The sequence below is a fragment of the Bos grunniens genome, chromosome 23 (assembly GCF_055505025.1).
Source record: "Bos grunniens cultivar Pamir isolate PY7600 chromosome 23, Bosgru_T2T1.0, whole genome shotgun sequence".
Classification (NCBI taxonomy): domain Eukaryota; kingdom Metazoa; phylum Chordata; class Mammalia; order Artiodactyla; family Bovidae; genus Bos; species Bos grunniens.
Window position 1 is genome coordinate 36,457,480 of NC_141187.1, and position 25,408 is coordinate 36,482,887.

The 25,408-nt window shown below is 39.4% G+C and overlaps 1 protein-coding gene and 1 non-coding gene across 2 annotated transcripts; one reads left to right on the forward strand and one right to left on the reverse strand.

Moving 5' to 3' along the window:
• Window positions 1-12,470: 12,470 nt before the first annotated feature.
• On the reverse strand, window positions 12,471-24,957 carry LOC147347632 (chorionic somatomammotropin hormone 2-like). The gene is made up of 5 exons (XM_086370548.1): window positions 24,888-24,957; window positions 17,346-17,527; window positions 15,337-15,444; window positions 13,296-13,475; window positions 12,471-12,666 (listed from the first exon to the last, which is right to left on the reverse strand). The coding sequence occupies exons 1-5, from the start codon at window positions 24,940-24,942 to the stop codon at window positions 12,475-12,477; spliced, it is 717 nt and encodes a 238-aa protein (XP_086226674.1). The 5' UTR covers window positions 24,943-24,957; the 3' UTR covers window positions 12,471-12,474.
• On the forward strand, window positions 19,977-20,085 carry LOC147347633 (U6 spliceosomal RNA). The gene has a single exon (XR_015153316.1). It is a non-coding gene; the product is annotated as a U6 spliceosomal RNA (small nuclear RNA).
• Window positions 24,958-25,408: the final 451 nt, after the last annotated feature.

Consider the following 25,408-nt stretch of genomic DNA (forward strand, 5'->3'; position numbering starts at 1 on the left):
AGAAAGTAATGCAGGAAGGCACAGGCTTTTATTGTTCTAGAACGAAAACCTTGCTGTGTCTCTCATCTATAGTCTAATCTTCAGATTTATTGAAAGTCTTACTATTCTTATCCTCCACTAAATATTTGGATTATTTGGGGGTTTTTGTCCTTGAGTTGTATGTCTCATGTATTTTTGGATATTAAGCCCTTATCAAATATATGATTTGGAATATCTTCTGTCAATCTGTAAATTGCCATTTGATTTTGTTGATGTTCCTTTCTTTGGAGTCTGATGTGGTTCCACTTGTTTTGGCAGTTGTTGCCTTTGCTTTTGGTGTGAAACCCAAAACCTCGTTGTAAACACCGATGGCAAGAAGATTACCTCAGTGTCTTCTTCTAAGAGTTTAATTGCTTAAAGTCTTATGTTCTAATTTTTAATCCATTTTTATGCATGGTAAACGACAGGGGTACAGTTCCATTTTTTCATAGGACTATCCAGTTTCCCCAGCGCCATTTTTGACAAGCTTGTACTTTCCCCACTGGATAGTCTTAGCTCCTTTTTCATAAGCTAACCAACAATATATGTGTGTGTTTCTTTCCAGCTTCGCTATTCTGCTCTGGTGATCTGTGTGTCTATTTTCATGCCAGAAGCAAAGCATTCTGTTTTGATTTCTATAGCTTTCTAATACAATTTGATATCAGCAACCTTAGTCTCGAACTTTTTCTTCTTTCTCTAGATCACTTTTATCTTTGGTGCTTTGTGATTTAATACAGCAGAATAGACCAAGAAGAGATGGAAAAAGTACACAGAAGAACTATACAAAAACATATCTTAATGACCCAGATAATCACAATGATGTAGTTTCTCACTCAGAGCCAGAAATTCTGGAATGTGAACTCCAGTGGGTCTTAAAAAGCACTGCTGCCAACAAAGCTAGTGGAGGTGATAGAATTCCAGCAAAGCTATTTAAAATCCTGAAAGATGGTGCTATTAAAGTGGTCCACTTAATATGTCAGGAAACTTGGAAGATCCAGCAGTGATCAGAGGACTGGAAAAGGTCAATCCTCATCCCAGTTCCCAAGAAGGACATTGTTAAAGAATGTTCAAGCCACTGAACAGATGCACTCATCTCCGGGGCTGGTAAGGTTATGATCAAAATCTTCCAGGCTAGGCTTCAGCATTATGTGAACCTAGAACTTCCAGATGTTCAAGCTGGGTGTAGAAAAGGGAGACGAACCAGAGATCAAATTGGCAACATTTGCTGGAACATAGAGAAAGCAAGGGAATTCCAGAAAATCGTCTGCTTCATTGATCTCACCAAATTGTGTGGATCACAACACAGTGGAAAATTCTTAATGAGATGGGAATACCAGATGAACCTTTACTGTCTTCTGAGAAACTTGTATGCAGTTCAAAAAGCAACAGTTAGAAGCAGACAAGGAAAAATAAACTGGTTCAAAATTTGTGAAGGAGTCCGTCAAGGCTGAATATTGTCACCCTGCTGATTTAACTTATATGCAGAGCATGTCATGCAAAATGTTGGACTGGATGAGTCCTAAAGGCTGGAATCGAGATTGCTGGGAGAAATATCAACAACCTCAGATATGTGAATGATACCATGTTAATGGCAGAAAGCGAAGAGGAACCAAAGAGCCTCCAATGAGGGTGAAAGAGGAGAGTGAAAAAGCTGGCTGAAAACTCAATATCAAAAAAGCTAAGATCATGGCATCTGGTCCCATCACTTACATGCAAGTAGAAGGGGAAAAGTTGGAAACAGTGACAGATTTCGTCCTCCTGGGATCTAAAGTCACTGTGGATGGTGATTGCAGCCACAAATTTAGAAGAAGATTGCTTCTTGGCAGGAAAGCTCTGACAAACCTAGACAGTGTGTTAAAAGCAAAGACATCACGTTGCTGACAGAGGTCTGTATAGTCAAGGCTATGCTCTTTCCATTAGTCATGTACACATGTAAGAGCTGGACAGACGATAAAGAAGGCAGAGTGCTGATGAACTGATGTTTTTGAACTATGGTGCTGTAGAAGACACTTGAGAGTCCCTTGGTCATGAAGGAGTTCAAAACCAGTCAAGCTTAAGGAAATCAACCCCATATACTCTTTGGAAGGACTGATGCTGAAGCTCCAATACATTGGCCACCTAATGTGAATAGCTGACTTATTGGAAAAGACCCTGATGCTGGGAAAGATTGAAGGCAGAAGAAAAAGAGGCTGACAGTGGATGAGAATTGGTTGAATGGCATCACCAATTCAATGGGCATGGACTTGGGCAAATTCTAGGAGACGGTAAGGGACAGGGAAGTCTGGCACACTGCAGTCTAGGGCGTCACTAAGAGTCAGACATGACCTGGCAAACCGAACAACAACAACAGTTTTACACAAGTTGTAGAATTTTTTTGTTTGTTTTGTGAAAAAATTTGACATTTTGAAAGAGACTGCAGTGAAAATGTAGATAGCTGTGGGTAGAATGGATGTATTAACAATATTAATTCTTCCAGTCAATAAATATGAAATATGATCCTTTTGTCTGTTTTAAACATTTCCTTCATGAGTGTCTTGAATGTTTCATCCATAGATCTTTCAACACCTTGCTTTAATTTATTTAAGTATTTTATTTTTTGATGCAATTGTAAATGTGATTTTTTGTATTTCTGTAATGTGTTTGATGTATGGATAGATAACTGAGTTTTATATATTCAAATATAGTATACAAAATGCATGCTATTTTTTACAGATTAGACAATTTTTCCCCTAAATATAACAATTTTTTATCTGGGCAGGTTTTGTGTGTATCTTTCAAAACTCTGTAATCCCCTGGGTATATACCGGGAGAAATCTGTAATTCCTTAGTCCTTGGCTTCATATCAGCACCACAGAGCATTCAGTATGGATGAGGCTTTGGGTTACCTTAGACAACTCAGTCTCCTGGTTGGGTGCCATGGTCTAATTCTTGTTTTTTCCCAAAATTCCTATGTTGAAAACCTAATCCCCAAAGTGATGACTTTAGATGGTGGGACCATTTGAAAATAATTAGGTCATGAGTTCAGAACCCACATGAAGGCAGAGCCCACATGAATGGGATTAGGGCTCTTGTGAAAGCACTAGTTCACTGTATGCTGTGAGAGCAGCATCAGAAATTCATTGAAATTTTATTATGCACGAATAAAAGTGTTTCATTGAGCAAACACATAACAAAGGCCTGATGGATCCAAAGAATGGACAGCAATGAAGAGCACACATGTGGACTTTATGAATTGGGATTTAAATTTTAACAGAAAAACAGAAATGAGGTGAATTTCAAAGTTAAATGTTGCACCACAACTGGGACACGTGTCCAGAGGGAAAAGCACAGAATGCCCTATGTCCACATAACAAGGAGACCTGAGCTGTGTCAGAGTCAGGAAACGCTGTTTGGAGGAACTGGTTTTTACTGAGATCTGAAAGATGTCGAGGAGGTAATCATGTAAAAGAGAGAGTGTGTTCCAGGGAGAAGAAGGCATTTATAAAGAGCTTTAGCCATATGTGAGAATATAGAGTGAGAAGAACAGACATGCCAGGATTGACCCTTCAAGGAATTTAATTTGCTTGGTAAAACTTATGTTAACTGGACAATGAATACAAGGTGGAATATGATCAGTTCTTTGAACGAGATAAGAATCAAGTTTTGCAGAGCATAGGAGACATTTCCATGCGGGGTAATTCCGTAGAGATTCACTTAAACCTAGGAAATCTGGTTTCTATTGCTACTTTTGCATCGAGTTTTATAAGTTTAGATAAGTGACATAATCATTCATGGATTTACTTACATATTCTTAATATGGGAGGATTGCCAAGATAATTTCCAAGGTTTCTTAATTTTCTGAATATCCAGTGAATCCCACTGATTATTATCTGGGAAAAAAAAAAAAAAAACAACTCTTTTTCTGCCAAGTGTAATATTTGAAATAAATTATATAAAAAGCATTGAAATTCTTGCTATTTTTGTTTTTTCAATTTTTTTATTGTTTTTTTGCTTATTAAATTTAAATTTATTTAATTGGAGGCTAATTACTTTAAAAATATATTTTCCAGATAAAATGGCAAGTATTTAAAGAATACATGACAATTAAAATAGGTATACATTATTACTGGATTCCCTCATTGATTTAATTAACATTTAATTATTAATATCACCTAATATATTTACCTTTCAAGATCTTTTTGGTGAGGACTTTTAAGTTTTACTCTCTTACATGTGTGCTAAGTGACTTCAGTCATGTCCAACTCTTTGTGACCCCATGGACTATATAGCCTGCCAGGCTCCTCTGTCCATGGGGATTCTCCAGGGAAGAATGTTAAGGTGGGTTGCCATGCCCTCCTCCAGGAGATCTTCCTGACCCAGGGGTTCAACTCTGTATTCTTTATGTAATGTCCTTATATTCCTTTGTCTTTGGAAATTTTCTTTGCTCTCAACTCTACTTTATCTAATATTTACATATGCTTTTATCCTTTTATTTTCCAAATATCCATGCCATTATTGAGTTTCTTGGGCTTTCCTGGTGGCTCAGACAGTAAGGAATCCACTTGCCTTGTGAAGACCTGGATTCAATCACTGGGTTGGGAAGATTCCCTGGAGGAGGACATGCGAATCTGTATTCTTGCCTGGAGAATTCAGTGGACAGTCCAACCTGATGGGCTACTGTCCATGGGGTCACACAGAGTCAGGCACAGCTTAGCAATTAAACCACCACCTGGTGTTCCCTCACATTTATTCCTTGGGAGGAACAGCCCTACTCAGGCTGCCTTCTGAGGCTAGGCTGGAGGTCAGGAATGCTGGGCCTGGCTTGTCCTCTCTTAGGTGCTGCTGTGTTGCTCTTCCATTCTTCAGGCCCTAATCTAGTTCACCGTCTTCTTGCCAAATATACAAGGTCTCCTTTGGTGGTCTCTTTTTCCAGAACTGACAGAGATGTGGGCACAAAGGGATCAATGTCATCTTGTCTGAACCAGAAGCCCAAGGTGTGTTTTATTACCTAGGGAAGAGATTTCATGGAGGGAAGTGGAGGAGGAAAATGGAAGGGAGTCCACAGTAGGCTGGAGATGAAAGTCATGGGGTCCCTTTCTTTAGAAGTCATCAAAGCTGAGAAAGTATTTTTTCTAGGTGATATGTATATTCATCTCTGAGTGAGTACACTTTCTGTTTCAGCAAACTGTGAGTCTGTATTTTTTCATTAATTGTCTTTACAAATGCATATATATGATGATATCCATAAGACATTTTATTCATTCGAGGCCATTGTTCTGCTTTTATTATGACTTGAGATTTAAACCCTGAAAATAGGATATCTATTGTAGAGTTTGGATTATTTACCAGTAGATGAATTGATGGAATAACAAAAGAACTAAAGATGATTACTTAATTGAGCTCACACAATTTTATATATGCATATGAAGAGAGTTATTCACATACAATTGTATTCCTGGCCCCTTGTGGTATTCTGAGAACTTTGATTGAAACTATATGTAAAAGAAATTACTTTATCATGATAGTTAAATAACTGGTATAATTATGTGTGTACATTCATATCCATTAGTCCAGTGGCCATAAAAATGAGTGTCCTCATCCCCTGGGGAAGAAAATGTTACTATTTCTATTTTTATTTCTATTTATCTCAGTGTCATTTAGTTTATATTTTGTGTATATTTTTTAAATGTCATAATATATTAGAATACCAATGCATATAAAATACTTCTACATAATATAATTACATCACAGACAGTGTGTTGAAAAATGGAAATAGTTTGGAGATGAGTTCTTCAGGAATCAGAAAATTATCAAAATTTGCTGCATAAAATGTTACTTAATTTTAGGGAGTTTACCAACAATTTTTTATGAAACCAGTTCAACTGAAGAGAGGCAGAATGTTCAGAACATGCATATTTGCATGAGTTTGCATAAAGCCTCAAGGACGGAAACAGTTTTGAAGTTGGGTAGTCTATGGGGTCGCTAAGAGTAGGACACAACTGAGTGACTTCAGTTTCACTCTTCACTGTCAAGCATTGGAGAAGGAAATGGAAACCAACTCCAGTGTTCTTGCCTGGAGAATCCCAGGGATGGGGGAGCCTGGTGAGCTGCCATCTATTGGGTCGCTAGAGCCAGACATGACTGAAGTGACTTAGCAGCAGCAGCAGCAGAGGAAGACCAAGAGACCTGACTGGACAGGGGAAAACCTGAATCTTGAATGCAAGAGAGCATGTTTGCTCCCCTCAGTGTGGTCTAAGTTGTTTTTCTTTAAATCACCTCCCTTTCTTCACCTTTATTCCCTAAATCCCGTCCTCTGCTTTACTAGTTCTTTTCCAATAGTATAGATCACCAGTTAACATACCATAAAATGTACTTGGATTCATGTTTATTGCAGATTATCTGTCTTCCCCCAGCTAGAATATCAGTTCCATGAGGATAAGTGTCTGCCTGCTTTGTGTATTGATGTAAACAAAGCACCTATAAGTGTTTCTGAGTCAAGGAGGAATTAAGTCAATAATAAATTGGTTAAATGACCGATAGCAGAGTACTGGGCAGGCGTATAGGTTTCAAAATGTTGTGACTTTAATTAGCTATTGTAAATAAGCTGTTCTACAGTTAATGTTACAAGGTTAAGACATGTTTCTGTATCTATTATCAGCATAAACATAAACTACATTTAAAGAGAAGGTTTTAAATCAAACATGATAGCCAAAATGCACATTTGAAAAAAAAAATTAGACTAGTTTATTTGTTTTCTTTATCCAAAATATAATTATATTCCTTTTCAAAACCTTTTCCTTACATAGGTGTGTGTACATATATGTTTATATATATAAATACAATTCCATCTAGTCAAAGCTATGGTTTTCCCAGTAGTCAGTATGGATGTGAGAGCTGGACCATAAGGAAACTGAACACCAAGGAATTGATGCTTTTGAACTGCAGTGTTGGAGAAGACTCTTGAGAGTCCCTAGGACTACAGGGAGATCAAACCGGTCCATACTAAAGGAAATCAGCCTTGAATATTCATTGAAAGGACTGATACTGAAGCTGAAGCTCCAATACTTTGGCCACTTGATGCAAAGAATTGGCTCATTGGGAAAGACCCTGTACTGGGAAAGATTGATGGCAGAAAGAGAAAGTGATGGCAGAGGATGAGATGGTTGGATGGCATCACCGACTCGATGGGCATGAGTTTGAGCAAACTCCAGGAGATGGTGAAGGATAGGGAAGCCTGATGTGCTACAGTCCGTGGGGTCTCAAACAGTTGGATATGACTGAGTGACTGAAGTAAATTGAAGGTATGATATGTGCTTTGTCCATATTATAATGATTATATGACTATTATATTATAGAAATCATTACATAAGTCACATTGACAAATATGCTATTTCAGTTTCAGGTATCATTATACATAGATAATATTGACATATAATGTTATTTTGGTTTCAGGTATACAACCTAATAATTTGATATATATTGTGAAATGATCACCATATAGCTACAATTTTCTCCTTGTGATGAAAACTTTTATGATATCTTGGCAGTGTTCAAATAGGCAATAAGTATATACCCTTTTTGACTTAGTGCAGTTAAATGAGACAAGTGGTGCTGAGTCTTAGAATCACAGAATCATGTTGAAAGAGTTGAGTTGAATCAAACTTCTCAGTGCCAACTCATATAGAGCTTTCTTGGAAAATCCACCCCTGATTAGGCCCACCTGGCTCCCATCACACATGGTATGGTGTGCAGGCATAGATCAGTGTTTAAGGCTTATGGTGTCTTTTCCACTTGTCCATGCATTTCTTTCTCGATATCTTTCAGTGCTTCATCTGTCTCCTGTCTTCACTATCCAAAGAGGTTATAATTATGGCAGAAGATGTCCAAGTAGCTAGACTCGCAATTGCTGCCCACTGGGCATTTCAAAAGCAGATACATTACTTTGCCAACGAAGGTTCGTCTAGTCAAGGCTGTGGTTTTTCTTGTGGTCATGTATGGATGTGAGAGTTGGACTGTGAAGAAGGCAGAGCACCGAAGAATTGATGCTTTTGAACTGTGGTGTTGGAGAAGACTCTTGAGAGTCCCTTGGACTGCAAGCAGATCCAACCAGTCCATTCTGAAGGAGATCAGCCCTGGGATTTCTTTGGAAGGAATGATACTAAAGCTGAAACTCCAGTACTTTGGCCACCTCATGCAAAGAGTTGACTCATTGGAAAAGACTCTGATGCTGGGAGGGATTGGGGGCAAGAGGAGAAGGGGACGCCAGAGGATGAGATGGCTGCATGGCATCACTTACTCGATGGACGTGAGTCTGAGTGAACTCCAGGAGTTGGTGATGGATAGGGAGGCCTGGCTTGCTGCGATTCATGGGTCGCTGAGAGTCGGACACGACTGAGCAACTTCACTTTCACTTCTACTTTCATGCATTGGAGAAGGAAATGGCAACCCACTCCAGTGTTCTTGCCTGGAGAATCCCAGGGATGGAGGAGCCTGGTGGGCTTCCGTCTATGGGGTCACACAGAATCGGACATGACTGAAGTGACTTAGCAGGAGCAGCAGCAGGCTGGGTCTGTAAAGGTATGTGTTGTTTCCATTTGATTTCCATTCATCCTCTATGCTTTACAATGTATGTCTTATTTAAGTGTTGAACATGATTAGTGACTTACTGCTTGTTATCACTGGGTAGTCCTGCTTTGGTTCTGGTATTCCATAGGGTCTAGCAGAGGCACCTTAGAGTACTTATTTCTATCATTTGCTGCAGAACCTTAACATTTTTTGGTGATTTCTGGTACTAAGTTGATGAAATACAGGAAAATAGAGCTCAGGTGCTTTTGGATAAAACCTTAATTTATCTCCCCCCTTTTCTCTGACTTTTCAGTCATTTATTGACTCAGCTAGTCCCATGTTGCTGGATGCCTTTTTTGGCTCTTCTGTCTGCCTCATTCCTTGCATGTGGTCAAGGTCTATTTCATTTCCTGTATCTCTCACATACTTTGTGACTTTTTACTTGGCAGAGCCCTCTTTGATTTTTAGTGTCATAATATTCCCAGCTCTTTCTGGTCTTTTTCTTTTTCTCTACCAGCCCCAACAGCCACCACTCCTCAATCCACATTAAAGTTTCTCTTATCTAATTCTGGACATAGTGCTCTCTTGGACTGAATGTTCTTGGTTTCCTGTTGCATAGTAGAATAAAAACAAACTCTCCATTTTGCAATATATGATTCTCCCAAATGCATAAAAATCCATACAAGTATTTCCCCATTCTAACCCTACAAAATATATGCAATATATCGTGGGAGCTTAACCATGAAAGATACAACATGAATGGTAAAAAATGAACATTTCTTGTGTTTTTGTCAGACTTGATTATTCACTGATACCTTATAATGCTATGTGTATTAATGTCTCAGTTGCCTTGATCTAGGATGTCAGAGATCCTTACTTCATAAGATGATCATACATGAATTGATAGATATACTGTTTTCTTATTTTTGCACATCAATATCCCATCAACTTTTCAAAACTCCATCATAAAGCCATCCCATTTGAGTCTCTCCTATGACACACTCAGATAGCTCCTAGCTTTACTTCAATCCACTGTAGCCCCGTGGTGGCTCCACATCTTATTCTTCACCCAGCCATGCAATATAGCAGTTTGTGTGTTTATATCACCCTCTCCTTCTCCACAACTTGTGGACCTGCTTTGGGAAAAGAGAGATTTTTTTAAACCTCAGTTTAAGTCCTCATTGTATCCATGACATGTGACTTACTAATCTATAAGGTCAGTGAACTTCAAAGGTTCTTCCTTTGTTTCCTTTCGGTAACCACGGCTACTATTCTTGATATGATAGGGCCATTTCTTCAAATGTAATTTTACGTGGAAATTTGTAAAAGTTGGGAAAATCAACGCTTTCTGGATGGCAAAGGAGTGGTTGTTAAATCCTGTCCAAATATCCCTGCTTTGGCTATTCCTGACTGACTCTATAGTATATCTATGGCTCTGTTCAATATTGTCTGACACCTACAGTATTCACTTTATATGTCACAGTCAAGCAAGAAGAGCGATCTGAATGTCACCACTTCTGTTGTTGATCTAAAGTCCTAAATTTATGCTTGAAATAAATTTTATAAGAGACAAATACATGAGGATGTGTGTGGTCTATTGGTGTGTGTGTATTTCCTCCAATGGCATTGTCCCCCTTACTGCCAAATTTTGCCTCTAATAAATACCATCCTCTCTGCTGGAACTATCGAAACATTGAATGAAAGAAAGTTAAGCAAGTAACAAAATAGAATTAGATGTTTAGGGCAGTAAATGACTTAGAAAGTGCTTACAAGGTTTTTTCATGGAAAGGGAATATGAGATATTTGCTCTAGGATATTAAAAAGAGCATATACATTTGGGTCCTTCAAAATAAAGTGTTCTAACAGCATTTCATCCTTCACTACCCAAGTCTTAGACTCACTTTCCCTTTGCTGCTTTTCCTTCCTTCTGTTTCTCTGCTTCTCTCTTATTCACCCCCCTTTCCCTTCTACCTTTTTATTTCCCATTTTCTTTACCACAAATCACTGCTAAAGCCGGAAAGATGCTGCAAAACCAGCCTCATCTTAGGAAGAGCCATTATCTTCCTAGTGACTGACTTCTAAGTCACTGACATCTTAGGAGAGACAGTCAAGTGACTGGCCCTCATCCCAGGTTGTTTGGCGGCTGTTGAACAAGCTGAGCATCACTAATCCAGTCACATTGCTCCCGTCTCAGTAGAAACTCAGTCTATTTGGAGAATTTTATAATTCAGGGACCTACTAGGGCATGTTTGTAAGGCAAATAATTAACGGCAAGGATAGTTACCCTAAAAGGAAGACAGAATGGTATCTCACTTTTCAGATAAATGTGTTTTTGAATCCAGCTTTCTGATCTACTCAGTGTCTACGTGACCAGTTGGACAATTGTCCAGAGGCCTCAGGCGGGGCACAGATGCACACCCGTATTTCTGCCATTCAATTGATCAGAGTGTTTATTATACATGGGGTTCCTGTGGGTCAGTTAGTAGGCAGCTGACTGTGGGCTGCTAATTTTCTCCAGATGGTGCTTGCAGAGTGAGGGAAACAGAGAGGCTGTGGAGAAAACTGCAGGTGTGGTGCTGTGGTTCTAGAACATTTTCCCTGATAAAAAAGGAAACCAGGAATTTGGGGATCCCCAACTTGTGAATATCCTGGAATATAATCAGGATACCCCTCAAGAGAAACACTTGTTAGTCAGGGGGAATTTCAGATCAGTCCGTCTGGACCAAAGAAGGCTACAAGGGCACCATGGAAGTCAGTGATGTCAGAACTTTCCCATATCATTACCATCTTCCCAGTTCCAACATGGCCCAAGGAATGAAGATCCAGAGAGGGAGAGAGAAGGAACGTTGCAGAAATGGACACATCTGCACTTTCTGGTAGGTCCCCTGGGCCGCAGCAGGGGAGGGGGAGACATTGAATAGGCTGAATATGAGATGGAGCTGACACTTGACTGACCTGGACTTGTGAAACCCAGAGTGATAGAGTGTATGGAATGGCTGCAAGGTGATGCTGGAAATGAGGATGCAGTGGAGTGTAGGTGACGACAGCCACTGCAGGAGGATGAGCCGGTTCACCTTTGTATCTGCTATAGTCTCAGCCTTTGTGTCCCCCAGAAATTTCATATGATGAAATCCTGATTCTCATGGTTATGTTACCCCTAGGTGGGGCCTTTTTGAGGTGATGGAGTTGTAAGGATGGACGCTCTTCTGTGAGATGTGTGCTTTTATATATAAGAGACACTCAGAGCTCCCGAACCCTGCCCCGTGTGAGGATACAGTAGGAATTGTGTGACCAGAAAGGACCCTGCATGTCCCCGCTGTGGAAATCCATTTGCACTGTTTTTAAGCCTATGATATTTTGTTATAACATCCCAGAAGCACTAAGACAGCATCCTAACAATCTTTAGACAGTTCAGTAAACCTCATGCTATTTACACAAAAGTGCAAAGCACTTATCTTGTCTGGTGTAACACTGTGATAGTTGGCTGAAAGTCGTGGCTGGGTTTCATAAAGAATCCTGAGATTCAGCCTTCTTGGTAGCATGACCAGAACCATGAACAATTGTCTAATTCTTTGATTCTAATAACTTGACCCAGAATAATTGGCTGTGATTCTTACATAATCTCTTAATGGTCTTCTTTGTAATGCCAGCTTCTGCTATTTGTGACTAATTTTAATAGGCGATTCATTCTCTCAATTGTAGGGTTGGATTTTCTTTTGATTTACTCTTAAATGAAGATAAGAAATGTTAACACATTGCCCTCTTAGATTTTGACATCTCTAAAGCGTCTGTGTTTAATTTTTAAGAGGAGACCCATTACAGAGCATGCATTAAAAAGCTCTAAATTTCAAGAAGCTCGCTATGAGATAGATCATTATGACCATCTCAGACCTGGATGGGATGGATGTGGATTTAGCACGTTTTGTGTGTTCGGCACGCCAGGATGTTGATGTACATGTCAACTTTACGTGAATCCCTGCACAGGCAGTGGAACAGGTTATAAAATTCAGAAAGACGCCTATCTTCATCGCTGAACTTCATGGATGAGAATCTTGACCAGGGAATGTGAGCCTCGTGTATCGTCTTCAAGACTGGAAAAATAATCTGAATACCCAAATGATAATGACCTCTTATGTGTTTTATTAGTATTTGCTTATCTTTTTGCCTTCTAATTATCAAATAAAGATTTGGGGAAGACATATGAATATAAAACTCTCTAGATATGGATTTTGGAGCCAGCCTCGGAGAAAACAATTAGAAATCTAAAAACTAGAAATGGAACTCAAGTTTAGTTTTAACTTTCTCTTTTCTTCCTTCCCACTCTCATCCTTTGATTTGAGGAGAACAGAGAAAGAAGACAAGTGGAACTTCAATAGCAGATGTCCTGGGATACTTTAGAAAAATGCTGATCTTGGAAATTCTGTTCTCTAGTACTATTACTCTTGAAAACATTACAACCACCAGTGCCCAGGTAGAGGCAAGCTGTTGGTGGAAGTGTGTGCAATGCAGGGAAGGCTGCACATGTCAAAAATTGCAGTGAAATTCGGACTCCTTTACAGTAGAATCTATCACTATGAATGTCTAGGCTCCTGGTTTATGTAGTAGCCATCTAGTATATAGAAGTCATGAATCTTTTTCTTACAAAATGAGATATTTCCAAACTCCTTATGCATTACAGTGGTCACCTCTTTCATTCATGAAGAAAGCAAGAAAGCCCTCTGCAGGATGCTCACCTTCTTGAATTGACTCTCTATGATTGTTTCAAGTTTCTCTGATATATTTTCAATCTCCATGGCACTTGATATGACAGCCTCTGACAGATTTTTCATACTCTGAATCTCCGGAACTAGATAATACAGAGGATTATTCCAGCAGTACAGTAACACGAGTGTCCACTTACTAAGGTCTTCATTCTAAGCAACCAGAAGAAACAATCTCATTAAAAAAATCATAATTCAGTGGTTTTGGTAACGTGATCTTTGCTCAGAGCAGCTGACCTAAAAAACTTTTGGTTATTCCTATGTGCATGCAGAGATTTTTGAAGGTAGTAAAAGTTGCAAAAGTATAAAATGTAAGCTATTACTTCACACTTTGCTGAATTTTTAAACATCTAGGTTATTTTAGGAACTAATTCTTCTATGCATTCTAATGTATAACATGAAGAATTTTCTTTTTACTTCTGAAATTCTACCACCACTCAGTGAGTTCTTTTGTGTTTGTATATTTCCTGGAGAGAATCTAAGTATTTACGCAAGTCAGTATGTTCTGCAGTGCCTGACCCAGGAAAGAGGGATTCCACCTGTGCCCACATCATTGTCACCCAGTGATTCATTCGTATTAATGAATTGATGAGTCCTTCCTATTGATTGTAGATTGGTAATTGCTTTATGATATTACAACAAAGAGACAAGGAAGAAGACATGACGTTCCTAAACAGGCTTCTCTCCTCAGCTGATCCCATACCAGCCCCCTACTGATATCAGAACAGTTGTTTTGTTGACATGTCTCCGGGCAGAAAATGGCACAGTGTTGTCTTTAGTAACAGCATCAGTGGGATTCACAATGGAGGGTCCCCCCTAGTTCACTACTACTAGCAGAATTGAGCCTGAAAATCCCAGGGGCTGAAGATCTCTAGTTAATATGCTTGATTTCTTTACAGCCATGAAGTGTTTCACTGGTAAAGAACAGAGAACTGAATAGGATTAAATATAGTAATGCACATAAAGTGAAGTCGTTCAGTCATGCACGACTCTTTGTAACCCCATGGACAGTAGCCTGCACCAAGCTCCTCTGTCCATGGGATTTTCTAGGCAAACCACCAGGGATGTCTTGTCACATAAAGTGCTGAGTAAAATGTAAGGCCATGTAGTAACTCTCAATGAACTTTACATTTAAGCTTATTGAAAATCTCTCCTCTTATTCCTCTTTGTCCTTTTTCCTTTACTTGTTCACCCTCATTATTAATGAGCTTAACAGGGGAATACAATGCTAGTATCATTAAGAAGGTTGTAGAGAGAGAAGATAGAATTTTAAGGGGGGATACATGTGAAAATATTTTAAATAATGTTAGGAGGAAGAATAATGCAGGAAATCAGAAAGAGATTATAACAGTGAAAATTTGGAGTTGCCATAAATGATTGAGGCTTGATACATAAACTGTGTTGTCCTCAGAACAGATGCAGTTGTTGCCGCCATGAGAAGCAAAGCAATGTTTTATAGGCCATTGTGGGGGAGACTTACATATTAAGAATAAAAGGTGACAGAGGAGTCGTTGAGAATGACGAACGAAGAAGGTGTCAGAGAAGTAGAAGCAGAATCAGGAGAGCCTTGAAAGGCAGATGCGAGGGCTCGGTTGGTGCACTATAGGATTCCCAAGTAGGAGTCACTAGTAACAGGGAGTACTCAAAACTGGGGTGTGTTTCTTACATATTCATGAATTTTGCAATCTTATATTTTACACATGGAAGTTCCCATTCATTTCCTGTTTTCATACAGAATAATAGCTGCGATCCTGTGTCTAATGCATTGGTTGAACTAAAGTTGTCTGCATGGACAATTTATGGATCTGTTATTTATCTTGCTACTACAGATCTTTAGTCATCCCTTGATTTCGCTAATGCTTCATCAGTTGCATAGTACAGTTTCTCTTCTATTGCTTACGGTTCCTCCACCTTTTTCTGCATATACAGTTAACATAACCTCTAATAATCTGAAGTCTGGTAACCTACAGACTGTCTCTTTTGATCCGGTGAAAAACCCAGGTGAAAGACTCACGTTCATCTGCTGGGCTTTATCTCTTTCTTCGGGAGTATGGAAGGAATTGGTGTGGCAGCTCTTGGTGGCATTGATATAGTATAGTTTGCCCTGGGCATATTTTTCATCCTGAAAGTAATCAGGCAATTGGTTAGGGTTGTTGGACATTCAGTAGATGAACCCATTACCAGAACACTAACATGTTTGATAGATGTGTATTTTTTTTAACGGGGGGTGGGGGATCACAAAATTTGAAAGTCATTCTTTTCCTACTTTTCTATATATTGTCTCTATAAAAATGATTTTACATATAACTTTTCTAAATTTAACCTTTTCCCTTCTCGTTTTATTATTATCTTTTTTTTCTTTTTTTACTATTTGAACCAAATATAGCACATATGTACCAATATTTGGTGCTTCCCAGGGGACGGTAGTGGTAAAGAATATTCCTGCCAATGCAGGAGATATAACAAGACTGAGGTTTGAATCCTAGGTGAGGAGCATCCCTTGCAAGAGGGGACAGCAGCCTACTCCAGTATTCTTGCCTGGCCAATCCTATGGACAGAGGAGCCTGTTGGGCTACAGTCAGAAGGGTTGTCAAAAATTGGACACAACTGAAGTGACTTAGAATGCATGCATGCACTGCATTTAATCATTTAATCTTTTGTTTCCTTGTAAGAGTTGGAAAAAAAAATAGACAGTCAAAATGGAGGATAAAAGAAAATCTAATGAGTAAAAAGAACTACGTGAATTTAATAGAAAACTTTAGCTCCACCTTTTATTACCTGTCTGCTCTACTGTGTGCTCCTTTATTGACTTAAAAGAATTAACATACAACTTTCAAATACCTTGCTCAGAAAGAGAATAATTGTTTCCAATTGTAAACATCCCTTCTACTGCAGCTCGAAACCTAGTCACTGCAAATCTTAAAACAATAATTTGTACCTTTAAAAAAACTACAAAGTATTCATTTCTGTGACCGGGATTCAGCTTTGTTTAACATGTTCCATCCACCCAGTTCACTGCAGAGCAGTTCTTATTTATTGGCTATTTACTCTGAGCCTGGAGAAGAAAGCCCAGAGAGAAAGGACCTGAAAATCAACAGGCTTCCGTTTCCCCAGTCCCACCTGAAAGTGCTTTGTGTCAGGTAGTATTGTGGGCTGAATCTGTGTTCTTCAAATTCATGTGTTAGAGCCCTAACTGCCAAAGTGCTGTGTTTTGAAAAGGGTTCTGACTTTTGGGGATCCCATGGTCTATAGCCCACCAGATTCCTCTGTCCATGGGATTTCTCAGGCAAGAATACTGGAGTGCTTGCCGTTCCAGTCTCCCGGGAATCTTCCAGACCCAGGGATAGAACCCAAGTCTCTCACACTGCAGACAGATTCTTTACCATCTGAGCCACCAGCGAAGCCCATTAAGGTCAAATGAGCTCTTAAGGTGGAACACTGATCCAATAGGTTTAGCGTCTTCATGAAGCGAAACAGCAGAGAATTCTCTCTGTGTCTTTGTGTCTCTGTGTCTTTTCCTCTATCTCTCTTCCCCACCCCCCACGCTTTGGGAGGAGTTACAGAGAAGCCAACCTGGGAAAAAAGAGTTCTTACCAGAACCTCACCTTGCTGGCACCCTGATCTGGGACTTCTATCCCCCAGAACTGTGAGGAAAGAAATTTCTGTCGTTTATTCCACTGAGTCTATTGTATTATTTTATGGCATTCCTAGCTGATAAATACCAAATCATTTATTTTGGAAATTTTAAAAAGAAAATGAATGAAAGGAAATTGAAAAAAGTATTGCACTTCTTAGGAATCTTTGAGATTCCACAAAACTGATCCTTTCTTCGATTTCAACTTCTTATGAACTGACGGCTTCTTTGACCTAGAGACGGTGTTATTGCAGCGTTCTTGTTTGAAGGATACTATAGCCCCGTCACTTAGGGGAAGTTTCCTTCTGGGAGCCTGGTGGTCTACAGTCCATGGGGTCGCAAGAGTCGGACACGATTTAGCAACTAAACCACCACACCAGAGTACTTACAAACTCATTGAACATTATTGTGGAAAGGTTATGGAAGTCGTGGGAGAGGCTGGCGGCATTGATAAACACGTCAATAAGGGATTTCTGTAAGGAGACAAACATGTCAGGACCGCAGGACGGGCAGGAGATGCCTTGGCACAGGAGCAGATTAGACACGACCAGCAGCAGCAGCAGGCAGGACCCTGTTTAAATAAAAACATGAGCCATTCTGAGATGATCTAGTCACCTGAGGTCATCAAATCCATCCTGTGGAGGGAAGCCTTTTCTTTCCCTGTTGCTCTGATCAGGAGTTCTTGCTGTAGAAGCTGGGGTGGGGAAGAAGAAGTGCCTTCAGTGTAAGTTTAGATGGTTGATGATATTTGCATAGATAGAGAGTTGGAGAAGTAGGTTATTCCATGTATTTTTGAATTGCTCCCAGAAGTACTTCTGTGCTCCGCAAACATTTGGAACTTAATTCTGAGCCAGAGGGTTTAGGCCATTTTTTAAAAACAGTTTAATCTTGGGACTCTGCAGACTCTGTGCAGCGAGGCCTTCTAGGAGTTTGCAATTTTTTTACTCTACATCGACTAATGCTTGAATTTTAGACACTGAAATGACAAGAAAAGTCCAGTTAATCTGTGTGGTTTACCATCACGCTGGGGTAAGAGTAAGCACATGACTGACTGATCACCACAATTGAGTACAGAGAGAATAATGAGAGAAAAAGATACTGTACCTTGGATCTGCTCACTCACCTTAGTAACCCCATGCATGTCTCTGATACTTTCAAAAAAGCTTTGAAACATCTCAAAATCTGTGTTCCACAGGAACCCTGTGAGATAGCCTTAATCTTCACTATGATCATCAAGTTCTGTTAATAAAGATGTGATGACTTGGAGAGGGCAAGTAATTTTCCCCAGGTCCCATTATTAGCAGATGCAGATGACTGGGCACCAGTACATCTATTCGCTTCCTGATGTCACATCACACATGCCTGTGGCCCTCGGTCTGCATGTGTGTAACCAGGACCACATCAGGAGCTGTGATGACTCTGCTTAAAGAGAAAAATATTTTGTCTTTGCCTGCAAAACAGCAGTGACCCTAGAACATTGGTTTTATCCATTTGTTCTGCTCTGTCTATAAAACACTCACTGTTACAGTCTTTGACAATTATCAGTGTGAGGGCCTGGTTCTCCTGCCTAGCCTTTCTTCTTGGCACCTTGGCAGATCTTCTACTCTTATCCATCTTTATTCTTCTCATTACGTTTGTTTCTTCGAGAAAATAGCAAATAAATCTCCAAATGATAACACAAGAATATTACCTGGTCAGCACCTAAGACGACGTCATCGGCTCTGCAAACAAGGCCTGCCCTTTCCTGACTTTGACTTTTTAAGGACAAAATTTACCTGTTTGGTCAGGAATACATCCTGACAACCCATGGGGCTTAGTTTTTAACCATCTCCAAACATCTCCTCTTTGACAGTAGAACTAGACCTTCATGCTTCCATGATGTATTGTAATATTTCAGAAATTATTCCTGGCCCTACCTTTGGCCAACAGAAGCATAAATCATAGACTCTTGCAAGTGTGATTTTAATATTACTTCTCCTGTCTGACCTTTGTAAGTAAGCAGAATTTAAGACTAAAGTGAGCAAGAATTGAGTTTGGACAAGAGAACTGATAAAATAGAGATTTTATCCTCCTGAATGAGATCTGAATAGGATCCTTTTTCCAATTTACCAGAAGAGTGAGAATTTAATTAAGGATAAGATATCAGCATTTAGTAGGTTTTCTCTGCTCTTAGTTAGTTTTTTTTTTTTTTTTCCGTAGTTAGTTTAAATTGGTATGGTATCTAAGAATAAAATGAGTATTTAAAATTAGGTGATGAAAATAAAAGAAAGTGAAAGTAAAGTCACTCAGTTGTGTCCGACTCTTATTGACCCCATGGACTACAGCCCACCAGGCCCTCTGTCCATGGGATTTTCCAGGCAAGAGTACTGGAGTGGGGTGCCATTGCCTTCTTTGGAAAATAAAAGAAGTGGTCCTCAAAAACAAGACATATAAGTTGGAGAAATTTGGGACTATCTCTCTCATCAAGTAAAGAGCTTATTGTGACAGGCAAGGAGGATAATAGCTTATATAACAGAAATGTATTTGTGTGCATATATTACTGTGCATGTATACATGTGCTATGCATAAATATATGCTTAATTCCTTCATGAAACTTTGGACCTTATAAAATTCAATTTTATAAGAGGTGGTAAATATAGCAGAATACCCTAATTCCTAATGTAATTGATCATCTATTGGTAGATGACTAACTATATGATTTTTTCTGTTAAATTGTTTTTTTTTAATATTTTATCTCAAATACTTATTTTTTTATTTTTTTAATTTAAATTTATTGATTTTAATTGGAGGCTAATTACTTTACAATATTCTATTGGTTCTGCCACACATCAACATGAATCTGCCACGGGCGTACATGTGTTCCCCATCCCTAACCCCTCTCCCACCTCCCTCCCTGTACCATCCCTCCGGGTCATCCCAGTGCACCAGCCCCAAGGATCCTGTATCGAACCTGGACTGGCGATTCGTTTCCTATATGATATTCTGCATGTTTCCATGACATTCCTACAATTGTTATACGTGTGTTTGCTTTCACAGGACATATATTAAAAATTTGGAATAACACTGAGAAGATTAGCATGACCCCTGCCCAAGGATGACACACAAATTTGTTAAGCTTTTCATATTTTTCTGTAACAGCTTCAAGGGGTGGGATGGGAAGGATGGTGGCAAGGAGGTTCTAGAGCATGGGAACATAGGTATCCCTGTGGCTGATTCATGCTGAGGTTTGGCCAAAACCAGTACAGTATTGTAAAGCAAGTCCCCTTCAATTAAACATCAAGAAATTCAATTATAAAAACTGTTATTGGGGATCATATAACAGGTTCAGATATCCACTGTATGATTAAAGAGGATCTGACTGGAAACTGATGATGTCAATTATCATTGGTTAATGATTCATTAACTTTATAGTTGAATGAGAAAAGTAAACTCACAAACACTATTGTCTTGATTCAGTGTCATAGCAGGCTATAATCCTTGTCTGCATTCACTTTTCGGTGGTACGGTGCCCAAACTTTGAAACTGAGGCTGTTTCCAGAAGCGCACAGTCATGAGTCCTGCCCAGGGTTTTTGTTCCTGATGCTGGAGGCTTCTGTTCACTGGTCACTAAGGCCGAAATTTTCTCTGCTGAGAATTCTCTGGGTCTATCACGTGCACAAGTCTTTATATTTTGGTTTTCTGATTTGATTCTCTTATTCTTTTGATTATACTACCAATTCACGTTATGATTTATTTTTCAGACCTTTTGTGCTTTGATCTTTCTGATGCTCATTAGTGTATTTGCTTCCATGTCTACCTTTCTGAGTAGTTTTCAGCATCACGTAAACCCTACCCTATACTCTTTCTGTCTGGATTTTGGCGTTTAACATCAGCATATTTTTATGAACTTCATTTTCCTTCTGGTGCGGTTTCTGGTACACAGTTTAAGCTGGTTGGCTCACATCTTGCTTGTTCGTGTTGTCTCCAAACAATTAGAGGACTCTGCTTTCTTTCTAGGCAATACTGCACTTCGTTTTGATACTGTTGATAATTTTCTGTGATTTCCCTTCCTGCCTCATAAGCTTTGTCTTTCTCAATCTACTGTACCCTGAGTACTATGTGCTGTATGTTGTTATTACTATTTTAAATCAATATCCACTAGTATAGCAGAGAATTAAAGGCAATAAAATTGCAATAGTATTAGTAATAATACATTCCCCCAAAAATGTACTCCAGTAATGCTTCCAGTTTTAAATAACTTTCTATGCATGTATTACTGAGGTCCCCTACTCATTTTTCCATACTAGGTGTTTCAATTTTGAAGAAGAAAGTAGAAAACATTGGAGTGGAAAATTCTGACAATCACCTTAGATTTTAAATGCCTCAAGATTAAGAATGTAATTATTAGTTTGTTATAGTTAATAAGGCTATTCTGAGCACATATAGCTCAGTGTTCAGTGACTGCTATTGGGTAAAGGATGTATACTGTGAACTGTATCACCAAACAGGTGATTGGAGATAAAGAAAGCAATGCCAGGAAGACACAGGCTTTTGTTCTGGAAGGAAGAACTTACAGGGTCTGTCATCTACAGTCTACTCTTCTGATTTTTCGAAACACTTACTCTTCCTTTGCTCATTTAATAATTTGGGTTGTTTGATTTCTTTTCATACTGAGTTGCATAAGTCTCTTATATATACTTGGATACGAAGCCCTTAGCAAATATGTGATTTGCAAATTTTTTTTTTTCATTCCATAGGTTGTCATTTCATTTTACTGATGGCTTCTTTTACTATGCAGAAGGTTTTGAGTTTGATGTGGTCTCACTGGTTTATTTTTGCAGTTCTTGCCTTTGCTTTTGATGACTGAGTTGTTTGAGCTGCTTGTATTTTGGAAAGCAATCCTTTATCGGTTGTTTTATTTGCTATTATCTTCTTCCATTCTTACCAAATGCACAGACTGGCTGAATGGATACAAAAACAAGACCCATATATATGCTGTCTACAAGAGACCCACTTCAGGCCTAGAGACACATACAGACTGAAAGTGAGTGGATGGAAAAAGATATTCCATGCAAATGGAAATCAAAAGAAAGCCAGATTGGCAATTCTCATATCAGAAAAAACAAACCTTAAAATCAAAACTATTATAAGAGATTAAGAAGGACACTACCAAATGATCAAGGGATCAGTCCAAGAAAAGACATAACAATTTTAACTATTTATGTACCCTACATAAGAGCAACTCAATACATAAGATAAACACTAACTGACACAAAAGGGGAAATTGAGCATAACACAATAATAGTAGGCATGTTAACCCCGCACCTATACCAGTGGACAGATCATCAGAACAGAAAATTAATAAGGAAACATAAACCTAGAAGGAAATATTAGAGCAAACAGAACTAACTGATATCTTCAACACATTCCATCCAAACGCAGAAGAATACACTTTCTTCTCAAGTGCACATGGAACATTCTCCTCATCTTGGGTCCCAAATCAAACCTCAATAAACTTAAGGAAATTGAAATTATATCAAGAATTTTCTCTGACCACAACTCTATGATACTGCTACTGCTACTGCTACTGCTGCTAAGTCGCTTCAGTCGTATCCGAGTCTGTGCGAGCCCATAGGCTGCAGCCCACCAGGCTCCCCCGTCCCTGGGATTCTCCAGGCAAGAACACTGGAGTGGGTTGCCATTTCCTTCTCCAGTGCATGAAAGTGAAAAGTGAAAGTGAAGTCACTCAGTTGTGTCCTACTCTTAGCAACCCCATGGACTGTAGCCCAGGAGGTCCTACATCCATGGGATTTTCAAGGCAAGAGCACTATGATATGAGATATCAATTATAGGGAAAAAAGAACTTTAAAGAACACAAACACATGGTGATTAAACAACACATTTCTAAATAATGAGTTTCTTCAGTTTACTGAAGACATAAGGGAAATCAACACATTCCTAGAAACAAAGAACAATGAAAACATGATGATCAAAAACCTAGAGGATGCAACAAAAGCAGTTCTAAGAGGTAAGTGCATAGTAATAAAAATCCGACCTCAAGAAACACATTCTATAGACAAACTAACTTAACATATCTTTAACTCTTTTTAAATTTCTCTTATCAATGTCTTAAAGGTTTTGCATAAAATCTTTCAGCACCTTGCTTGTTTATTTCTAAGTGTTTTATCTTTATTTGATGCAATAGCAAATGGGATTGTTTTCTTTATTCCACTTTCTGATAGTCCATTGTTGATATATAGGTAGGCAACTGTGTTTCGTGTATTGGAATATAGTAAACATAATTTATGCTCCATCTTTAAAGAATAGACATTTTCCCACATATAAGACATATAGATGATCAAGAGGAATATGACAAGATGCTCAGTATCACTAGTAATCAAAAGAAATGCAGACCAAAAGCACAAGGGATATCTCCTCATACCTGTTTGAAAGGTTAGTACCAAAAATGTAAGAAATGACAAATGTTATTGAGGCTGAGGAGAAAAAGGAGTGTTTATGCACTGTTGGTAGGGATGTATACTGGTGCAACTCCCATGAACACATACTGTGGAGGTTATTCAAGAAATTTAAAAGAGAACATTTCTGTGATCCATTATCCCACTTCTGGATATGTAGTCAAAGCAAATGAAATCATTGTCTCAAAGAGAGATCTGTATTCCCATGTTCATTGCAGCACTATTCGCAATAGCCTTGATATAGAAACAACAGTCTTTCAACAGGTGGATGGATTAAAACTATCTGATGTGACATATATACTACTACTACTAAGTCACTTCAGTCCTGTCCGACCCTGTGCGACCCATAGACGGCAGCCCACTAGGCTCCGCTGTCCCTGGTATCCTCCAGGCAAGAACACTGGAGTGGGTTGCCATTGCCTTCTCCAATGCATGAAAGTGAAAGTGAAGTCGCTGAGTCGTGTCTGACTCTTAGCAACCCCATGGATGCAGCCTACCAGGCTCCTCCATCCATGGGATTTTCCAGGAGAGTACTGGAGTAGGGTGCCATTGCCTTCTCCCTGTGACCTATATAGGTAAATACTATTTAGCCATTAGAATTAGAAAGAAATCATTCCCTTTGTGGCAACATGGATGAAACTGGAGGGCATTACACTAAGTAAACTAAGTCAGAGAAAGACAAATACCACAGGATCTCAACTATAAGGACTTTCAAAAAAAAGAAGGGAACTCAGAGTAGAAAAATGACTGCCGAGGACTGAAGGGTAGGACAAATAGGGAGAGATTTTTAAAGGTTACATATTTTCATGTATAAAAAAGTAATAAGGTGAGGATCTAAGTTTGAGCTTCATGATCTAATCATGAGATTGAACAAGCTCTGGGAGTCGGAATGTACAGGGAAGCCTGGCATGCTACAGCCCCTGGGGTCACACAGAGTGGGACATGACTGAATGACTGACTGAACTGAAGAGAGTGGAACTTACCTGTGTTCTCCTCAAAAAGAAAAAGTTAAATGTGTGTGGTGATGACAATGTTACTTAATAGAAAGGAAACTCGTTTCTAATCCATGCACAAATGGGGGTGGACAAGATGACGGAGGGGTAGGTGGAAGTGGGGTACACCTCTCTCCACTGATGCATCAAGAATGTCTAAAGAAGCAGCAGTTCTCCCAGAAGACCAGGTAAATCCTGGCAGGACTCCCTGACTACTGAGAAGGAACATCCAGATCTACACAGAACTTGGTAGGACAAAGGAAAGAAGGGACAAGGAGGAAGGGGAAAGAAGGAGAAGAGCAAGTGGGACCAGTCTGCACCTGGGGGAGAGGGAGCTGAAGCACAGGGGAGAGATCCCCATGTCCATGGCCATCCACTGGGAAGGGGGAGGCATTTGAAGCTGTTGGGGAGTGAGCTAACTACTCTGTGACAGTCTGAACAGAGTGAGAACCACATAGACAAGCCATGCTGCAGCCTCTCATACCTCGGACAGGGTTATAAGTCCACTGGTGTCCATGGAAGCTGGGAGCTGGAGCCATGGGGATTGTGGAATGATCCCAGGGTGAGGACTCCTGTTGACCGTGGGGAGTCAGCCTGATGGGATGGGATGGAGGAAATCTGCTGCATGGAATGCTTCTTAAGGAAAGCCATGAGGCCATAAAAGTAGGGTTCAACTGCCTGTGGAGTAGAGCTATCTCTCTTCATGCTGGTACCTGTAGGTTGAGCAATAAAGACTTCAGTGAGGGTGATCCTTGAGTGCCTGATGCACTAATCAATGGAGAACTTTGAATGTCTATATACCCGACCCTACACTATTCTCTGTCTAAATTTTGGGTTTTAGCATCATAATGTTTTTATGAACTTAAATTTCTTCTGGTAGAGTTTCTGGTTTACAAATTAAGCTAATTCCTGACAGTTGGCACGATCTTGATGTTTCAAGAAACTTTGAGAACCTTCGTTCCTCTCAAGGTAAAACTGCCCTTTACTACCATTGCTGACTTCCCA

Excerpts from the sequence above, each read along its gene's own strand:
- LOC147347632 (XM_086370548.1), bottom strand. The coding sequence starts at position 24,942 with ATGGCTCCAGCTCCCAGCTTCCATGGACACCAGTGGACTTATAACCCT. Across the intron at positions 17,528-24,887 it reads GACTTATAACCCTGTCCGAG|GGTCCTGCCTGCTGCTGCTG; the intron begins GTATGAGAGGCT and ends TTATTTAAACAG. Across the intron at positions 15,445-17,345 it reads CAATAATGTTCAATGAGTTT|GATGAAAAATATGCCCAGGG; the intron begins GTAAGTACTCTG and ends GATTACTTTCAG.